The following is a 21235-nucleotide window of genomic DNA, read 5'->3' as shown; positions in this document are numbered from 1 at the left end:
GCTAGAGGATTCTTTTTTCAGTATGTTGCAGAACAACAGATATGAACTTATTAGGGATAAAATAAAAATCATTTTGTCCATTTTTTTTAATCCAATGTATACTTTCCCTCCATAGCATGTAAAAGGGACCTGCTGTTATGAGAATCGTTTTGTGCTGTTCTTCCAAAGTTACTATGTAAGTCTCGGCTGTAAAAATGCATATGTTGGATACATTTATGTACACAAATCTGTTCATCAAGACAGACATTGCCCAGAATATGCATAATTGAATAGCTACATGACTGACATGGATCACCTCTAGTTTGATTTATTGATCTTTACTTAAGAACTGCATCTACTTAGGTTTGGATGTTTATTTATGAAAGAAAAACAGCTAAAATTACAAAAAGTCTCCTAAGTCCAATATCTTCAGAATACAAGGAAAGGTTTAGTAAAATTGGTATAAGACCGCAGGTTTTTGCTTGCTTGAGAACAAGAGTACAGAGAAAATAGTTTTATTCCAAGGTAATACAGAATGTTTTGGGCTGCATTTTTTTTTTTTTTTGTACAAAATATAACTTGCAACCCTGATACAGACAGAAAAACAAGGTTCCTCCTGTATGCAGTAGCCGAGACACAATAAGTGCAATTCAGCTTGTTTCTGAGAAGGTGCCATGCTTAAGTTAAATGCCATGTAAATGATTATGTCTTACGGACAAATCTACATCCGTTCTAGTCCGGAATCTTAGGAGATCATCTTCCTCCACTGCTTGTTTCCAAATGAGAAATGTTCTGTCACTGGCATCCAAGCGGTTCAGCTTCTCACTTCAGCTTCTGAGGGATCACTTTGTTCCCACTGACGGCGACCGGGATTAGCAGCTTCCTGTACTCCAAGGGCAAGTGTCGCTCGACCAGCACATTTAGAGGCGTCTTGTCTGTTATCAGCCCTTGCCTGGATTGTGGAGAAAGGGATCACAAGAGAACAAGACCAAAAGAAGCAGGCCTGAGAATCGGGATAGGGCTCGCCTCTTTCCAACAAATCCTGTCACATAGCCTAGGCCCCTCCAGTTTGGGCTTTGTAAACTGCCCTGAGGCTACAGGTAGTCCTCGAATTATGGAGCCCAAAATGTAGGTTGCTGTGTTGAGATATTTTGTTAAGTGAGTTTTGCCCCGTTTTATAACTTTTCTCATCACATTCGCTAACTGAATCACTGCAGTGGTTAAAAGTTAAGTTGCACAGTTGTTAAAAGTGAATCTGGTCTCCCCAGTCATTTCACTTGTCAGGAGGTTGCAAGAGGAGGATCCCCTGACCCCTGGGGCACTGCAGCTGTCATAAATATGAGTCAGTTATCAAGCATCCGGATGATAAATCACGTGGCCACGGGGATGCTGCGATGGTCAGAAGGGTGAGAGGTGGACACTTTTTTTCAGTGCCACTGTGTAACTTCGAAAAGTGACAAAATGAACTGTTTTAAGTTGAGGACAACCTGTTGTGGTTCGCTGGCAGCCTATGCAGACGGCAGCGGAATCGGACAGTGGGGAAGAACGGGGACCAGTCCGGGAGTCTGGGGAGGGCTTGGATGAGGGTCCTGCATCCGATACAGAGATAGAACCAGGACCATCTGTGAGTGGGGTGCTGCCTTTGGAGCCTCCAGAATCTGGCAGCAGTGAGGCAGAGGACCCGGGGAAGCCTGTTCCCAGTGTGCGTTTGCGCAGAGCTGCCAGAAGGCAAGAGCAGCTGAAACAAACGGGGCGGCTGGGGAGTAAGGCTGGGAGGTGATTGCCCCTCCCATCAGGGATAAAGGACAGGCAAAGGTGAAGAAACCTTTGCAGGAAGCAAAGTTGTTCGCTCTGTTCTGATTAAACCTTGAACCTTGTACTTCGGTTGGTTTTTTTACAGTTCATTTGGCACTTTAGTTGTTGGCAGCAATTCAAAGGAGATAAAGGTGGGTGCTTATCTCGAGGGACTATTTGGGACTCATTACGGGCTAGGAATGAACATAATTCCCAGCGTTGAAATAAAACCAGAGTTGTTTGGACTAAGCATGTGCTTATGAGGGTCCCAGGAAACCTTGGTCAGAACACTACCTCTATTCCTATAGTATGTTCTTTGCTATTAAATACTACAATTCTACACTCAACAGTTTTCTCTGCTAGTTTCTCAACCGTTTTTCCAGCTGTTTCTCAAGAAAGCAAAGAGTGGAGAAACATTACATCTCCTACCCATAATGTTAGCAGCAAGGAAACAGCCGAGAAGAGTCCTCCTCGAGTCTTAAGAACCACCACCAGCAGCCTGGTGCTCTCCGGATACGTTGTGTTTATGACAGCCAGAATTCCCAAGAACTGGACTGGCTAGGAGTTCTCACCCCCGAAACATCTGAAGAGCATCGTGGGTGGGGAAGCCTCCACGGAAATACCGTCTTCAGTCGATGCAGGGCCCTAGAGACCTTGCAACCCCACCCCACCCCTTACCGCCTCATCAGGAGCTCCAGGTCAGCCGGCTCTGCTGTCTTCCGTCGACCATGATTCACGTAGGCTTCCAGGTCGTTGCTCAGATGCTTGAAGTACACATTCACGCTACAAAAACGGGATGCCTAAAGTTAGCCGGGGGAGTAACGAGCATCGCTCCCTTCTCCGTGGAAGGCAGGTTGCAATGCAAGACACACACACACACCCCCCGAAAGAAACCCAAAAGGTCTGATTGCCATTCAATACCCGTGAGCAGATTAGTCTCTTGGCAAGAAACCCAGGCATGATCACCGAAGGAGGGAGCGTCACACATTTGGGGTTTTTCTCTTCGCTCAGGGGTAGTTGGCAAGCCTCTTTTCTCTAAAAAGCAGCAACTGCCATGACTCACCACCTATCCACAACTTGCAACGCCTCTTTGGTTACTGGCATCTTGACGTAGTGGGTGAACATTTTTTTCACCAAGGTGCTGGGGAGGGACGGCTCCTGTTTTTCCCGGCGGGCTTTTTTAGCTGGCTTTGGAACCCGTTGAACCAAATTCTGTTTCACCGGCGACCTAAAAAGAAAAATATCAAAAAGACGGTCTAAACCAGTGGTGGCTAACCTTTTGGGGCTCCTGTGCCAAAAATTGTGTGTGCGCTCGAGTGCGTTCACATTCCAGCACCCAGAAGGTAATGCACGCGCGCCCCCCGCTGCCCCCTTACTTGCACTGTGCCTCACAGCTGATTTTCAGCCCGTTTGAGGCCTTTTTCGGCCTCCCAGAGGCTTGAGGAAGGCTTCTGCACTTCTATAGGAAGTGACAAAATGGGCCTATTTTTCGGCCTGCAAAGGCTGCAGAAGCCTTCCTCAAGCCTCTGGAAGGCTGAAAAAGGCCTTAAATGGGCTGAAAATCAGCTGTGAGGCCCATGTATGTGCAGTGAGGTAAATTTGCCTGCAACTCACGTGCCGACACAAATGGCTTTGTGTACCACCTGTGCCACGTCTGCCACAGGTTCGCCATCACGGGTCTGAACAATCACATAATCTACTGCAGGAAGAGGAAACCCAGGTGCTGCAGAAGGCCACCTCTTAGGTACTTCCAGATGGCATGGCCAACAATCTGGAGAATCCACACATCTTAAACCCTGTATTGGGTCTAAATGCCAGTCACGGGAGGCTGGAGTTCTTTTTCTCTGGCAGTCAAGAGTGAGGCAAGGCAAAGCATTCCTGGCAACCACACCATCTACTATATTGTAAGCCATTCAAGTCAACTGAAACTGCAAGAGGGGTTTTAAGTTTTAAATTTAAGAAATAACGCGGGTAGTTATCGAGTTTTCACCACAATTGAGCCCCAAATTTCTGTTGCTAAGTGAAACATCTGTTAAGTGAGTTTGCCCCATTTTACCAGTTTTCTTGCCACGGTTGTTAAGTGAATCCTTGCATTTGTTAGTAGAAATAGCACTTAGACTTATATACTGCTTTAAAATGCTTTATAGCCCTTTCTAAGCGGTTTACAGAGTCAGCCTATTGCCCCCGACAATCTGGGCCCTCATTTTACCCACCTCGGAAGGATGGCAGGCTGAGTCAACCTTGAGCCTGGTGGGATTTGAACTGCCAAATTGCAGCCAGCAGGCAGCAGGCAGCAGAAGCAGCCTGCAGCACTGCACTCTAATCATCGCTCATAAGCCACAGTGGGGCATTTGTTAAGTTAGTCACACGGCTATGAATTGAATTTGGCTTTCCCATTGACTTTGCATGCCAGAAGTTTGCAAAATGGGGATTGTGTGACTCTGGGGTACTGCGGCCGTCATAAATATAAAGCACTTGCCAAGCATCTTTGAATTTAGAGATGTGACCACGGTTGTAAGTGTGAAAAACAGTCAGAAGTCACTTTTTTCACTGCCATTGTAACTTTAAACCAGGCACTAAATGAACTGTTCTAAGTGGAGGTCTGCCTCTAAATACAGAGTGGTTAGGGGGTTAGAGGTCCATCTCCCTAAAATTGCATACATACCCAGACGCCACTTCTTTCGATACACGTGGGCTGGACAGCAGTGGCGTACAGTGAAAAGCTTTAGCGCGGACAAAGGCTGGTGTACTGCCAGTTGGTTCTGAGAGAGAAAGAAAGGTGGGATCTCATGTCATTTCCCCCAAACACATGAAACTTCTAGGGTGGGGCTTCCATCTCATTTACAGATAACCCCCAAATGACTACAGGTACCCCTCAACTGACAACGACAATCAAGTCCAAAATTTCTTGCTAAGTGAGGCATTCGTTCCGTGAATTTTGCCCTGTTTTATGGCCTTTCTTGCCACAGCTGTTAAGTGAATGGCTGCAGATGTTAAGTTAGTAACAGAGTTGTTAAGTGAATCTGGCTTTTGGATTGACTTTGCTTGCAAAGGAGGAGCACGTGACCCCAGGACACTGCAACCGTCATAAATAGGAGTCAGTTGCCAAGAAGTCTAAATTTCAATCACATGACCATGAGGATGCGGCAACTGTTGTTAAGTGTGGAAAAACGGCCACAGGTCTCTTTTTTTAGTGCCACTGTTAACTTCCTAGACAGGCACTAGGCACACGGCTGCAAGTCAAGGATTATCTGTAAAGGACTGGATTTTATAGCATTCACATTAAAATCACTTGCTTTATTAAACTTAGAAAGAAGCCTGCTGGAGAAACGCAAATGATGTGAGGAATAATGTGGGAAGAAGTTACGCTTTGGGAGAAGGGGATACTTTCTGAAGCCCAACCTTGGAAGCCTTAAAAGAATGAAGCTCTCAACATAGGGAACTGATTCAGGGTAAGATTAATTTCTAAATTGACTCTGAGGTCCCCCAAGATCAATTTCTTTAAGTAATCAGTTTGAAATGTGCTGTGCTTTAGCACTCTACAACTTGTCAGCATCCAGAGTGGCTTTTATGCGAGATGGATGGCTATACACAAATGTGATGAAATAAATCTGCTCACCAACATCCTCAGATTCTGACATCTCCTCGACTTCTGTATTGTCTTCAGCTTCAAACTCCAGAATCTGTTCAGTTTCCACAGTCTTCGTTTCATTTGTTCTATTTCTATCACCTGTTTGTGGATTTGTTCTATCTCTCATTGCCTTAAGTGGAGTCCTCTCTAGCGTCTTGGGAGTCTTTCCACTTGCGCGTCTACTTGGAGTTGCCACTCTAGGACTTTGAGAGATCTCAGCAGCTAAAGAGGAAAAAGGAAGGGGGAAAAAAAAAGAAACAAAGATCTTTCATCTCCTCCACAGACAATCCAAAAGTTGCTAAAGGACTGAAAGTTATCACCGTTTTTCTCTCCAGAGTCACTTTTATGCAAGGTAAATAGTTATATAAACATGATTACATAAGTAAATTAGCTCACCAACATCCTCAGATTCTGACATCTCGACTTCTGGGTTGTCTTCGGCTTCAGACTCCAGAATCTGTTTAGTTTCCATAGTCCTCATTTCTTTTGTTCTGTTTCTATCACCTGTTTGTGGATTTGTTCTATCTCTCACTGCCTTAAATGGGATCCTCTCCAGCGTCTTGGGAGTCTTTCCACTTGCGCGTCTACTTGGAGTTGCTACTCTAGGACTTTGAGAGATCTCAGCAGCTAAAGAGAAAAAAGGAAGGGGAAAAAAAGAAACAAAGGTCTTCCATCTCTTTCACAGACAATCCAAAAGTTGCTAAAGGACTGAAAGTTACCAGTGTCTTTCTCTCCAGAGTCACTTTTATGCAAGGTAAGCAGTTATATAAACATGATTACCTAAGTAAATTAGCTCACCAACATCCTCAGATTCTGACATCTCGACTTCTGGGTTGTCTTCGGCTTCAAACTCCAGAATCTGTTCAGTTTCCACAGTCCTCATTTCTTTTATTCTGTTTTTATCACCTGTTTGGGGATTTGTTCTATCTCTCACTGCCTTAAACGGGATCCTCTCTAGTGTCTTGGGAGTCTTTCCACTTGCGCGTCTACTTGGAGTTGCCACTCTAGGACTTTGAGAGGTCTCAACTGCTAAAGAGAAAAAAAAAGAAGAAAAAAAGGAAAGAGAAAGATCTTCCATCTCCTTCATAGATAATCCTAAAGTTACTAAAGGACTGATTTTATAGGATCCACATTAAAATAACTTGCTTTAATAAATTTAGCAAAAAGACTTCTGGAGAAGCCCAAATGATGTGGGGAATCCTTTTGGAGAGGACTATGCTTTCTGAAGCCAAACTATGGCAGGCTTAAAAAAATGGAAGTTCTCAAAATATGGACCTGATTCAGGATAGAATTAATTCCTAAATTCTCTCTGACGCTCCTAGGATCCATTTTTTACGTTAATCAGTTTGGAATGCATGTAATAAGTGTGTGCCAGCTGTCGTTTAGCATTCATTACATGAGATGGGAGGCTGTACAAATATGATTAAGTAAAGCCAGCAGTGTGTTGCACAAACCAAAAAAGCTAACACAATCCTTGGTTGTATAAACAAAGGCACAGAATCAAAATCATAATGAAGTATTAATACTGCTTTATAAATCTTTAGTGAGACCACACCTGGAATTCTGCATCCACTGTGGGTCACCACATTACAAGAAGATATTGAGACTTTGGACAGTGCAGAGAAGAGCAACTAAGATGATAAAAGGCCTGGAGACTAAACGTATGAAGGACGGTTGCAAGAACTGGGTGTAGCTAGTCCTGAGAAAAGAAGGACTAACACTTTTCCAATATTTGAGGGGCTGCCACAAAGAAGAGGGGAGTCAATTTATTTTCCAAAGCACCAAATAAGGCAGGACAAGAAACAGTGGATAAAAACTAATCAAGGAGAGAAGCAACCTGGAATCAAGGAAAAACTTCTTAACAGTGAGGACTATTAACCAGTGGAACAGAAGTTGCAGGTGCTTTATTATTGGAGATCTTTTTAGAAAATACGACAGCCACTTGTCTGAAATGGGACAGCGTCTCCTGCTCTCGAAGGCCCCTTTTCCGCATTCATTTCTTTTGTTCTATTTCTATCACCCTATCTCTCACTGCCGGATCCTTTGGAGTGGATTTGTTCTATGAACATGATTACCTGACACTCGCCTTAAACAGAATCTGATCCTTTTCTTTGTTCTTTTCTACTGTTTGTGGTTGTTCTATCTCTCCTGCCTTACGGATCCTCTCCAGCGTCTTGGGAGTCTTTCCACTTGCGCGTCTACTTGGAGTTGCCACTCTAGGACTTTGAGAGATCTCAGCAGCTAAAGAGGAAAACAGAAGGGAAAAAAGAAAGAAACAAAGATCTTCCAATCTCTTTCACAGACAATCCAAAAGTTACTAAAGGACTGGAAGTTATCACCATTTTTCTCTCCAGAGTCACTTTTATGCAAGGTAAGTAGTGATGATATGATTACATAAGTAAATTAGCTCACCAACATCCTCAGATTCTGACATCTCCTCGACTTCTGTATTGTCTTCAGCTTCAAACTCCAGAATCTGTTCAGTTTCCACAGTCCTTGTTTCATTTGTTCTATTTCTATCACCTGTTTGTGGATTTGTTCTATCTCTCACTGCCTTAAGTAGAGTCCTCTCTAGCGTCTTGGGAATCTTTCCACTTGCGCGTCTACTTGGAGTTGCCACTCTAGGACTTTGAGAGATCTCAACTGCTAAAGAGAAAAAAAAGAAGAAGAAAAAAAGGAAAGAGAAAGATTTTCCATCTCCTTCATAGATAATCCGAAAGTTACTAAAGGACTGATTTTATAGGATCCACATTAAAATAACTTGCTTTAATAAATTTAGCAAGAAGACTTCTGGAGAAGCCCAAATGATGTGGGGAATCCTTTTGGAGAGGACTATGCTTTCTGAAGCCAAACTATGGCAGGCTTAAAAAAATGGAAGTTCTCAAAATATGGACCTGATTCAGGATAGAATAAATTCCTAAATTCTCTCTGACGCTCCTAGGATCCATTTTTTACGTTAATCAGTTTGGAATGCATGTAATAAGTGTGTGCCAGCTGTCGTTTAGCATTCATTACATGAGATGGGAGGCTATACAAATATGATTAAGTAAAGCCAGCAGTGTGTTGCACGAACCAAAAAAGCTAACACAATCCTTGGTTGTATAAACAAAGGCACAGAATCAAAGTCATAATGAAGTATTAATAATGCTTTATAAATCTTTAGTGAGCCCACACCTGGAATTCTGCATCCACTGTGGGTCACCACATTACAAAAAGATATTGAGACTTTGGACAGTGCAGAGAAGAGCAACTAAGATGATAAAAGGCCTGGAGACTAAACATATGAAGGACGGTTGCAAGAATTGGGTGTAGCTAGTCCTGAGAAAAGAAGGACTAACACTTTTCCAATATTTGAGGGGCTGCCACAAAGAAGAGGGGAGTCAATTTATTTTCCAAAGCACCAAATAAGGCAGGACAAGAAACAGTGGATAAAAACTAATCAAGGAGAGAAGCAACCTGGAATTAAGGAAAAACTTCTTAACAGTGAGGACTATTAACCAGTGGAACAGAAGTTGCCTTCAGAAGTTGTAGGTGCTTTATTATTGGAGATTTTTTTAAAAAGACGACAGCCACTTGTCTGAAATGGGACAGCGTCTCCTGCTCTCGAAGGCCCCTTTTCCACATTCATTTCTTTTGTTCTATTTCTATCACCTGTTTGTGGATTTGTTCTATCTCTCACTGCCTTAAACGGGATCCTCTCCAGCGTCTTGGGAGTCTTTCCACTTGCGCGTCTACTTGGAGTTGCCACTCTAGGACTTTGAGAGATCTCAGCAGCTAAAGAGGAAAACAGAAGGGAAAAAAGAAAGAAACAAAGATCTCTTTCAATCTCTTTCACAGACAATCCAAAAGTTACTAAAGGACTGAAAGTTATCACCATTTTTCTCTCCAGAGTCACTTTTATGCAAGGTAAGTAGTGATGACATGATTATATAAGTAAATTAGCTCACCAACATCCTCAGATTCTGACATCTCCTCGACTTCTGTATTGTCTTCAGCTTCAAACTCCAGAATCTGTTCAGTTTCCACATTCATTTCTTTTGTTCTATTTCTATCACCTGTTTGTGGATTTGTTCTATCTCTCACTGCCTTAAGTGGAGTCCTCTCTAGCGTCTTGGGAGTCTTTCCACTTGCGCGTCTACTTGGAGTTGCCACTCTAGGACTTTGAGAGATCTCAGCAGCTAAAGAGGAAAAAGGAAGGGGAAAAAAGAAAGAAACAAAGATCTTCCATCTCTTTCACAGACAATCCAAAAGTTACTAAAGGACTGAAAGTTATCACCGTTTTTCTCTCCAGAGTCACTTTTATGCAAGGTAAATAGTTATATAAACATGATTACCTAAGTAAATTAGCTCACCAACATCCTCAGATTCTGACATCTCCTCGACTTCTGGGTTGTCTTCGGCTTCAAACTCCAGAATCTGTTCAGTTTCCACAGTCCTCATTTCTTTTGTTGAGTTTCTATCACCTGTTTGTGGATTTGTTCTATCTCTCACTGCCTTAAATGGGATCCTCTCCGGTGTCTTGGGAGTCTTTCCACTTGTGCGTCTATTTGGAGTTGCCACTCTAGGACTTTGAGGGCTACCAACAGCTAAAGAGGAAAAACAGGTAGAAAAGGGAAAGGTCATACATTTCATCCACATTAAAAACATAGGCTGCTGGCGTGTGTCGCTGAGTCTATTACTGCTTTGAGATCCTTCCCAAACATTCCGCATTTCCTCTTCATTCATACGTAAAGGTCCATCTCAAAGTACCATTTGGCAGAATAGAGCCAGGAACTATCGCTCTTTACCTTTTGTGTGCAACTCACCTGTTTCAGGTGTTAGGGGATTGGAGGCTGAAACATATGAAGAAGGGTTGCTGGAATTGGGTATGTCTAGTTTAATGAAAAGGATGAGTAAGGGTGACATAAAGTCAGGCTTCCAATATCTCAGGGATTTTTGCCACAAAGACGAGGGAGTCAGGCTATTCTCCAAAGCACCTCAAGGCAGGGCAGGAAGCAAAGGGCGGGAACTAAACAGGGACAGAAGCAACCTCGAACAAAGGAGAAATTCCCTGACAGATAGAACAATTAATCAGTGGAACGACTTGCCTCCAGAAGTTGTCAATGCCCCAACACTGAAATGTTTTTAAAAAGAGATTGGACAACCATTTGTCTGAAGTGGTGTAGGGTTTCCTGCTTAGGCAGTGGGATGGACTAGAAGACCTCCAAGGTACCTTCCAACTCTGTTATTCTGTTATTGAGATATTGCCAGATGCTGCTCATTTCTCCTGAGTTATGGCTTCATTAACTTCAATAAAACTATACCTGTCTGGCTTCATGTTGCAGTAACTCACAAGCTAGGAGCTGGGCAGATTTTAGTATCCTAGGGAAGATAATGAAAAGCATACCAGAGGGTAGATTTCCTAGGCTTTTGGAGGTGTTGGAGTGAGGCTCTTTTTTTAAAAAAAAAAAAAAACCATGTTTATTTTAAGGCTTAGATGAAAATTTGGGGGTATTTCCTATCCTCAAAGTCTCAAAACGAAGCCAATTTTCAGCAGCTTTACTTAAGAGTTGCTCTGGAAATCACACCCCCTCAAAAAAACAAAAGACTGGATTCACAAAAGTACATTAAACCAAAACTAAATGATTATATAGCTTAGTTCAAGGCCTGGAGTCAGATCTCTAAATTCAATCTTACCTACAGAGACTGAGGGTCGCTAATCTGTGATTGAAACAAGATCCTTCCCCTGTTCTAACTGGAGATGAGGGGAACTGAGCGGAGGTGGGTATTCAGCAGGTTCTGACCAGTTCTGGAGAACCGGTAGCGGAAATTTTGAGTAGTTGGGAGAACCGGCAAATGCCACCTCTGACTGGCCCCACCCCCACCTAGTCTCCGCCTCCCAAGTCCCAGCTGATTGGCTGGGTCTTCCTTGGTTGCCCTGCACAGGAGAACGGAGCTGGAAAGTAGGTTGGTGGGGTGGGGTGAGGAGGAAATGGGGATTTTGTAGTAACCTTCCCCTGCCCCGCCCACCAAGCCACACCCACAGAACCAGTAGAAAAAAAATTTGAATCCTACCACTGGAACTGAGCCTGTGTTTTATACATGATAAGATTAAGTGGAGGCGCCTAATCAATTATATGGAGGCAGGATATGTTTCAAGGCAATTTTTCCTGAACAAGGGAATTTTTCCTGAACGGACCTCCATTCAGAGCACTTTTCCACATAATTCTCGCAAAGGCTTCCACACAACTATTGGCTAACTATCAGCCATGTCCACTTACTTATTTCACGAAGGGAAGCTCCTTCCCCTGGGTCAATCTTGGCCATATCCTGTCCTGCAAGTTCTGGGATAATGTTATCCAGCTCCTTGGTGATGAGTGCCACCATCTCATTCACTGAACGCCTGACAATTTTTCTACTCAGCCAAGTTGAGAAATGTCTTTGAGATGCTCTTGGGAGCTCAGTATCTATTGGTGTGGATGACCTTCTTGTGCCCAGGCCTAGATTGGCAAAATTAAGAAACAGTCACAGATATTCAGACACATGTTAAAAAAAAAATACTGAAAGGTATTTTTGAAGGTTACTCTAGTGTGCAGCCCCCAAAAAAAACCAAAAACAAAACTTGGCAACTTTTAACACTTGTGGACTTCAACTCCCAGAATTCTCTCCATGCTGGCTGGAGAATTCTGGGAGTTGAAGTCCACAAGTGTTAAAAGTTGCCAAGTTTGTAGACCTCTGCTCTAGTGTCTAAGTTTATTCTGGATGTACTCAAGGAAAAGTATTTTAACAATTTTGGGAGGCAAGAGAAGCTTCTAAGTCCCGATGGTGCTTTATTCAAAAGGCAGCTGGGGCTTGTTTTTTCTTGAAGACATTTCGCTTCTCACCCAAGAAGCTTCTTCAGTTCTGACTGAGAACTGAAGAAGCGTCTTGAATGAGAAACGAAACGTCTTCAAGGAAAAAACAAACTCCAGCTACCTTTTAAATAAAGCACCCTTGGGACGACCACAACCTGGATGACCGAGAAGCTTCGCTGACAGAAGCTTCTAGAAGCAAGCGACCAAAGTGGAGAGAAAAATAACTGCCAACTATAGATCAGAGTTCCCCAACCCTTCTGGCTTTGCTGACGGGGGAGGGGAAGGAGGGAAGGGGGAGGAGAGGGGATGGTTCCATGCAAGCGGCATTAAGTGCACACTCCATTTGCACAAATGGTGGGCGCTCATGCCTGCCACTAACGCAAATGGAGCACGTGGGCATCTGCTTGCCCACTGGCCAGGGAAGTGGGGATGTTGTGTGCGCCCACTGCGGCCTAGTTCCGAATGGCTCCAGACCCAGTAGTAGGCCACGGCCCGAGAGTTCAGGATCCCTGGCCTAGTTGATTTACGAACGCATTTTGGTGTGTGTGTGGGGGTGTTCCTCAAGCCCCAACAACTTATCAATGGAGACCGAGTGGAGTAAGTGGCCAGTTTTAAGTTTCTGGGTGTTACCCTAAAAGAGGACCTGACCTGGGGTGCTCACATTGCAGCCCTGGTCAAAGGGGCCCAGCAGAGATTATACGACCTGAGACTCCTCAGAAAACAACAACTGAATGAAAAACTGCTGGTGACCTTCTACCGCTGCACCATAGAGAGTATCTTAACTTACTGCTCCTGTGTACGGTTTGCCAATTGCACAGGGGCAGATAGGACAGCACTCCAGAGGGTTAACATCATTGCCCAGAAGATCATTGGTTGCCCTCTCCCCTCTTTGGAAGCGCTTTATAGCTCCCGCTGCCTTAAGAAATTTCAAAACATTCTCAAAGATCCATCTCATCTGGGCACCCTTTTCTTTTGAACTATTACCATGTGGCAGACGGTACAGGATAATAAAAACAAGGGCAAATAGGCTGAGAAACAGCTTCTATCCCAGGGCAGCAGCTCTTTTGAATTCTACTGTATAGTGAGTGCAGTGTTGGTGCTGTGTCTGGGGTTTTCGGTTCAATGTGTGGCGGGTGAAGGATGTGTGTTTGTGTTTATTTTCATGGTCATGATGTGCACCGAAGATGGTGTTTGATACACTAAACTAAACAACAAACATACCAGTCTTCAAAGACTCTGTGGGAATGAAGAGTTCCTCATCAGGACTGCTTCCATGAAAATGCGCTCGCTGTTGCCTTTGAGGGGTGACTATTCTTTTCTGCGAAATGCTTTCTATGCTGCCGGCATCTTCGGGACCTGGACTTAACTTCTCCTTTCCCAGACTGGGCCTCGATTCTTTTCCTCCATCCTGTGAGCTTTCTTGGCACTTTTCTTGGTAACTCTCCTCCTTTTCCATGGGTTCAGTTTCTGCTTCAATGGTACTTTCGGTTCCTGGCATCAAAATTGAGGGGGGGGCTGCTTTCAGCCACTTTCTCAACTTCCATGCCAGATATTTCCTCCTGTCCGTCTAACCGTGTTTGGTGAAGGGAGGGCACACTCCTACGACCTAAAGATTGCCTTGCCAAATCCGGTTCCGGTAGGACATTAGACGGCTCCGTCTCATCCTCCTCCCTGGAATGAGGTGGGAGGAAGAGTTCTGTCTCCGTCGAAAGAGCCTCTGTGTTGTTTGATTGGAGCGTTGTAGTTTTCTGGTCTTCGGGGTTGTTTTCTGCTGTTGGCAACAATTGAAAGAAAAGTTATCCCTTCAGATGGAAATCTGACTCTGATTTCACTTCTTGCTGCATGACACCAACCCCACGTTCAGTTGGTTTTGTCTCCAAACCAGGGGTGGGATTCCACCAGTTTGGATCGGTTCTACAGAACCGGTTGTTATGACTCTGCGCAGTTTGGAGAACCGGCAAATTGTGCCCCTGGATGGCCCCTCCCCTTTCCATCTGCCCCGCCCCTTCCTGCCCTGTCAGTCATTAACGCGCATGCCCGACATCACTTGCATGCCCAACCTCGCTGACTCCATTCTCCCCCACCCAGTCATTCCTTAAGGTATTTCTATTTTTTTCCCCTCTCCCGACCATCAGCTCTTCTGATGATTAGCTGCACCGGAATCCCCCTCGCTGTCTTACTGGACGCCCCGGATGCTTCTCTGAGACCCCCCAAAAACCAGGGGGGGCTGCCCCCCAAAAGGAAAAAGCCACACCCACCCAGTCACATGGCCATACCCACCTAGCCACACCCACAGAACTTTGAATCCCACCCTTGCTTCAAACCGATCATAACCCATTCTGACCACTTACTTCCCAGGTTGTTCTCTCTTAACAAGCACACCAGGACAACAGGAAGCCCCAAATTGGACTCACCATCTTTGATCTGCAACAAGTCTTGTTCAAGGCCCCCTTCAAAATCCTTCACATTAACTGCTCGGTAGCTTTTGGGCCTACGGATCAAGCCTTTCTTCCCAGCAGAGTTCAATGGTGCTGGGGTTGTAAAGGAGATCTGAAGAGACCTGAGAACAGAACAGTATATAGCCATAGCACTTAAGACTTATCTGCCACTTCACAGTACTTTTACAGCCCTCTCCTAGCTGTTTACAGAGTCAGCCTATTGCCCTTAACATTCTGGCTACTCATTTTACTGACCTCGGAAGGATAGAAGGCTGAGTCAACCTTGAGCTGGTCAGGATCACACTGTTGGCAATCAGCAGAATTTAGAATTACTGCATTCTAACCACTGTGCCACCACGACTCAGATCAGATCTAGACCATTTAAGCAGTGTGGATGATCTGTATCAGTGATGGCTAACCTTTTCCACGCTGTGTGCCAAAAGTGTGCTTATGTGACTTATGGCCAAGTTTCACACATGACCGTTCCGTTACAGCATCCCCATGATGGCAACTGGTTCATATTTGTGACCCTTTGAGACCTTCTGACAAGCAAAGTCAATGGGGAAGCCAGATTTGCTTAACAACTGGGCTACTAACTTATAAACTGCAGTGGTTCACTTAACAATGCTGGCTCGGTTGTGGGTCGTAAGTCGAGGACTACCCGTACTTGCCAGTTTAATGCTATTACCAATACTTCCTTGAGTGTTTAAAGGACAGCAGGATAGCAGTAAAAGTTTAGTTGAGCAGGATGGCAACATATAATGGAATCCATGTGTAAAATATAGCGATAAATGTCAGTAATATTCAATATGTAAATCATAAACTACTGGAACAAAATTATCTGGGTGTACAGCTGCTTTTCAGCATTTGAAAGCCTAATGCTTCACAGTAGCCCAGCCGCTCCTACCCTGCCAGAGTGTAAGAATATACTAAATGTAAGCTTTGTTTGAATAGGGAAAGTGGAAATGTGGCACATTGGCCTAAAACTCTCCATTCTTTGTACAGACTGTGGCACCACCACATGAAAACAAGTGTGATGACCCAGGGCAGGGCACAAAAGCAACACAGTCAGATAAGCAATAAGCGTCCCTTTATTATCTCCAACTTTGCCCCCAATGTCCAGGTTACCTTCTGGGTGGAGAAAAACTCTCCCAGGAACAACTTTTGGTTGCAGAAAATTAAATCCAAAACATGAGCAACACAAACTGTAACTTAAAGTCCAAACAAACCAAACTGAAGTAAATAGTTTGGCAGGGCAGAAGCAAGAATTTCAGGCTTGAAGGCACGGCAAAACTCACATGGTTGGGAAGATGCCAGGAACACAGATAAGCAAAGACAACATAGGATAAAGTCACTATTGCTCCCAGCAGCCTGCTGTACGCAGCCTGCTTTTCTTATCAACTCTCTTCCCAGCTGTGGCTAATGAAGGGAATCAGGGCCCTTTCCTCCCCCATAAGCCAGGCAACCCAAGTTGCTCTCTTCTCAGTTCCTCACTGCGTGCCTTAGGATGAAGAGGAGGTGGGCCTGAGTCTTCCTGTGAACTCCCTCTCCCTTGTTCTATCTCTCCCCTGCTCTGCTGAGCCGGACTTTGCCGTTCCACAGCCTCGTCACCAGCCAACAGAGCCACACTCCTACTCCCTGTCAGCTGTCTGGCTTCCTCCTCAGATTCAGACTCTGACAGGGGCATGACAACAAGTATTTTCACAATTTCTGCCATCCTGACATGTCATCCCCATTTCCTAAGCATCTAGAAGGCAAAGGAAGAAACAACAGCTTGAGTACAACAACAAAACAAAACGGAATTGTAACTTACTTTGACAAAGATGTATGGTCCAGCAAACCCTGAGCTGCAAAGAGAGTTTAAGATACATTAGATGGGCTGCTTATATGTGGAAGTCTTACTAGTTACAGTAAATGCTAATTAATGAATAAGCAGAGCTAGTCATTAAAAGTTACGGATATCGCTGTCCAAATAATAATTTATTCTATTTATTGCCATGCCCAGGATTTGTGTTAATTTCACTTCGCTGTTCTTCTTCAGGGGACTTGAGAATAGCTTGAATCTGCTTTAATCTGAGCAATGTCCCTGCAGCGTGTCACTTGACAGTTCTCCATAGAGAAATTAAACATGGGAATCAGCAGTAACAATGATTTCCAAGAAAATGTACAGTAATAAACATGTTCACTACTTAGTCTATTTCACAGGCTAGGCATGTCCTCTTCTATGTAATGCATTCACTGGCCATAATATAGACATTATTGTCTCTTATGTCTTCTGACCATTATCTGATCTCCATAAAGAAGTGTGCTGTGATCCAGGCTAACAAATCCTTAGGTAATTTTCTTAATACTTTAACTGGACTCAGAGGATGTCAGCACATACAGCCAACCACATCCTTTATTTCTTGGAGCAAAACAATTTTTAAAAAAGCATTCAAAATTTGGTCAGAGTAGTCTACGAAGGCCAAGCTTGTTGTGGTTTGCCAGCAGCCTGTGCAGATGGCAGCGGAATCGGACAGTGGGGAAGAACGAGAACCAGTCAGGGGGTCTGGAGAGGACTTGGATGAGGGTCCTGCATCCGATGCAGAGATGGGGCCAGGACCACCTGGGAGTGGGGTGCTGCCTCTGGAGCCTTTGCAGTCTGGCAGCAGCGAGGCAGAGGACCCAGGGGAGCCTGTTCCCAGTGCACATGTGCACAGAGCTGCTAGAAGGGGAGAGCAGCTGAAACAAAAGGGGCAACTCGGGAGTAAGGCTCGGAGGTGATTGCCCCTCCCCAAGGGCATAAAGAAGTGCAAAGGTAAAAAAACCTTGCAGGAAGCAAAGTCGTTCTCTCTGTTCTGATTAAACCTTGAAGCTCTGTGTGGACTTTGTAATTCAGTGGTTTTTTTACGGTTAATTTGGCACTTTGGTTGTTGGCAGCAATTCAAAGAAGATAAAGGTGAGTGCTTATCTCAAGGGACTGTTTGGGACTCATTACGCGCAGGGAAGGAACATAATTCCCAGTGCTGAAATAAATCAAGAGTTGTTTTAACTAACCATGTGCTTAATTATGGTCTAATTAACTATGGTTTGGACTAATTAATTACGGTCTCAAGAAGCCTTGGTCAGAACAAAACTTACATGTGCTGGAGTGAAGCTGGTTATTCAGATTTCTTTCAAATTCAGAGACACGGACCTTTTTCGATCTCGTTGTATGCCGTGCAATCCTATGCTTCTGACTCTGAATGGAGTCGGACAGGCTGATTTCTAGACTGCTAAACAAGACAGGTCTTGAGAGCTAGCAAAATACTGTTCCTGAAGGACAAGTCTTCATAGTGCTTAAACCAAAACCTAAACAATAGTAGGTAGACTCCAAGTACGTATACTGTACATCAATAAAGCCATTCCATTTTTAATCAATGCTGAATACCCAATGCTGTCAACCCTGACAGTGACCTGACCGGAGCCATCTTGGAGCTTCAGTGTTGCCACACTGGAGCTGAGGGAGAGGGAAAGGGGGTTAGAGATAGCTGGGCTTGTGTAGCCAAAATAAAATACTTTCTCTTGGAACCAAGGATGTTCTCACACCTGGACCATGGAAGGAGGAGTGACGTCACCAGACAACTAGACTGTGTCTTGGTTGGACTGTGTGACTGATTGTTTGGGGTTGTGGGAAAACTTTCTCTTTTGATTAGGTGAAAACCGCGGGAACCTTCAGAGTTGGTTTTCACTGGCTCTGTGCCAATATATTTCCAATAAAGCTATTTGAGGAATTCACCTGCGTCAGATTTTTGCTCAATATGGGATTATTACTTGGAACCCTGACACAGACATAGCTACGGCAATACTCCCTTTTGTTAGGAAATATGGAAAATTGATTATTCAGTGAGGACTAAAATGAGCAGTTATTATTCAGAATGCCACATAACTGCCAATAAGTGAGTCCACATACTGCATAAAGGTGTGATTTGATTTTAACTTTGTGATTTTGTGTGAACAGGCTTGCATGTTCACAGAGGTATCTTAGCGCAGGGTTCAGGAATCTTTTCATGCAGTGCATGCCAAATACATACGAACAAAAATCTAATGAGAGTTTAGCAATATAAGTGCTCAGAACTCACAAATGTAGACCGTTAAAAGTAGCACAATATTTATACAATTTAATCAATACAATTAATTTAATAACACAATTAAGAAATTATTAATTCCTTGCTTGAATGCACTTCAGTATCAACAATTTCTTGACTGATCCCAACAGAAACAGATATAATTTTATTTAAGGCTTGGTTTGGGGCTTCAAAATATCTGCTTTTAAGGTCCATGCCCATTGCAGAAAAACAAAGATTTCACTGTTTTTGTGATTTTAAATGTATGACTCAGAACATTTGAAACAGCTGAAGATTTGTAGCTTTTACTGTAATAACTTCAAAACACAAAGGAACCACTTACCTGGAAGAACCAAGCTTCACAGGAAAATTGAAAATTGTATCAACTGGTTTTGGAGAATCAGGTTTCTCAGAAACAAGAGGAGAAACAATTGGCTCTGTCAAAAAACAAACAGTTTTCAGCAACAGAATTCAAAAGTGCTTCAAAACCATAGCTATGTCACTGCCCTAAAAACAAAGAAGTTCACTATAGTTCCTTTTTTCACTTTCTGAAGAACATTTCATTTTTAAATCTTCAAGTTGCAAACTGTTCTATTTACTTGAGCATACTGGTTTCAGAAATGCATTGAACTTAGTGATGGAAGGATAGTATCCTAGACTGTATTATAAGCAGATTCTCAAGTCATCCAGGTCAGGGTTATCTCAAAGGTGCTTTTTCAAAAGGCAACTGGACTTTCTTTTTCCTTGATCACATTTTGCTTCTCATCTAAGAAATGGGAGTCAGAACTGAAAAAGTTTCTTGGATGAGGAGTGAAATGACTTCAAGAAAAAAGACCAGTTGCCTTTTGAAAAAGTATCTTTGGAACAGTATCCTAGATTGTTTCTCTCATTTGGTACAACACAAAGGTACAACTGACCTTGGGCTGGGAAGAATTTACTAGCTATCCTTCAGATGTGGAAGATATTGTAGCTAATAAATTCTGTGCAAATCAAGATGGTGAACATTCAAAATGCAGATTGCCCTTTCACATTTTTAAACTGTTACTGAAGTTTTTAGTTTTTTGCTATGTTTGTTGTTATGTTTCTGGGTCTTTGTTGTTGATGTGAGTAGCCTGTAATTAGCAATGACTGTTTTATCTGTGATTCTGTAATTCTCCAATTCAGCATGACCTGAAATGTTGCTCTCCCCCAACCATACTTACGTGTCTGCAGGACTTTCTTAAAAACAGTTCGAGGTGTCACAACATTCAACTGTGCAGAGTTGGCAGGTGCCTGATAAGCTAAAGATCTTTGATAACTGAAGGGTGCAGTCTGAAAGAAAAACAGCCCCAAAAGGCAATTGCAAATGTAAAAGACAAGTGGCAATACTGCCCTCTAGTAATTGAATACCAGAATTCATAAATACAATTAAGCAAGGACATCAAGTCTTATTCTGCTTATTACATCAAATTAGGCTGAATAAGACTATAATGGCTGCACATTATTATTTTAGTACGTTATGAAAGTGATTTTCCCTAAAGGAAAGCTTTGGAGTTCTCTCTGAAGCAATTACGCCTAGGGCTATTGTTCCTTGACAATGTCTTTCAAGAAAGTACAAGGGGAAAAAAATCACTGGAGTAAGGTGGGGAAAACAGTTCTCGGTCTTTACTCTGAAAACATCCAAGGAAACTGTTGTTCATAAATAGGAAAACCTCAGGTTTTCAATCTGGTTGGGATGGATAGGGAGGTTTATTCCCACATTTCAGAATTAAGTGGGAGAAGACTCACCTTGGCAACTTGAATACTTCAACTCCCAGAGTTCCTCAGCCAGGAAAGCTGGTTGAGCTGGCTGAGGAACTCTAGGAGTTGAAGTCCACAAGTCTTCAAATTGCCAAGGTTGGAGACCTCTGTTATAAAGGATAATCCTTTATTTCAAAAACCTATCATAAGATTTATTTATTTTTTGCTTTTGCTCCTGAACGTTCTTTTGTAAAGCAAAGTTGTAAACATAAACAACTAAGGGTGTTTTTTTTCCCCAAATCCTTATAAGTTGTTTTTTCCAGATTTGCTCCTTTTTTCAGGCTGGACCTTCATTTTTTCCAAGAAAAGACAGTCAGGGCAGAATATAATCCTTCTGGAGGATCCGGGTCTCGCAAGGAGGACCACACTGGCAACCCAGGTGGGAGAGGGAGGAGGGCTGGGGAGGATGGGAATTGGAGTCCTACACACACGCGCACACAAAAAGGAGATTGCTTAGGCGAGGAAGTATCGCTTCTATGCTGAAAGGAGGGAATGCCGCCGCCCAAGCCGCCTACTCCCCGCACCTTTTCCCTTGCCAACCGCAATGACCTCCTGCGCCTTTGCGGTTCCTCCTCCGGCTGCTGCCTTCGCAGGCTCCTCCGGCTGGCCATGGTTCGCCCGCCGCCCGCCGAGACCGTTACGAGGAAGCAACGACGAGCTCTCGGGCGTTCTGCGAAGTTCTCTGCCGCGTCGGGA

At 43.6% G+C, this 21235-nt stretch overlaps 1 protein-coding gene across 1 annotated transcript; it reads right to left on the bottom strand.

Annotated features, from left to right (window-relative positions):
- Nucleotides 1-40: 40 nt before the first annotated feature.
- CENPT (centromere protein T) lies at nt 41-21235 on the bottom strand. The gene is given in 20 exon segments (XM_087940609.1): nt 41-931; nt 2452-2556; nt 2837-3001; nt 4439-4535; nt 5393-5626; nt 5801-6031; nt 6203-6433; nt 7928-8050; nt 9056-9178; nt 9352-9582; nt 9739-9990; nt 11665-11883; nt 13459-13753; nt 13755-14008; nt 14652-14797; nt 16489-16522; nt 17796-17929; nt 19104-19197; nt 19963-20071; nt 21064-21235. Coding segments are annotated over 20 exon segments (3294 nt in total). The 5' UTR covers nt 21151-21235; the 3' UTR covers nt 41-801.

The sequence above is a fragment of the Pseudonaja textilis genome, chromosome 11, assembly GCF_049901715.1.
Source record: "Pseudonaja textilis isolate UNSWEBS1 chromosome 11, rPseTex1.2, whole genome shotgun sequence".
NCBI lineage: Eukaryota > Metazoa > Chordata > Lepidosauria > Squamata > Elapidae > Pseudonaja > Pseudonaja textilis.
The sequence above is the reverse complement of the archived record's forward strand: the minus strand, read 5'-3'. Positions and strand labels throughout refer to the sequence as shown.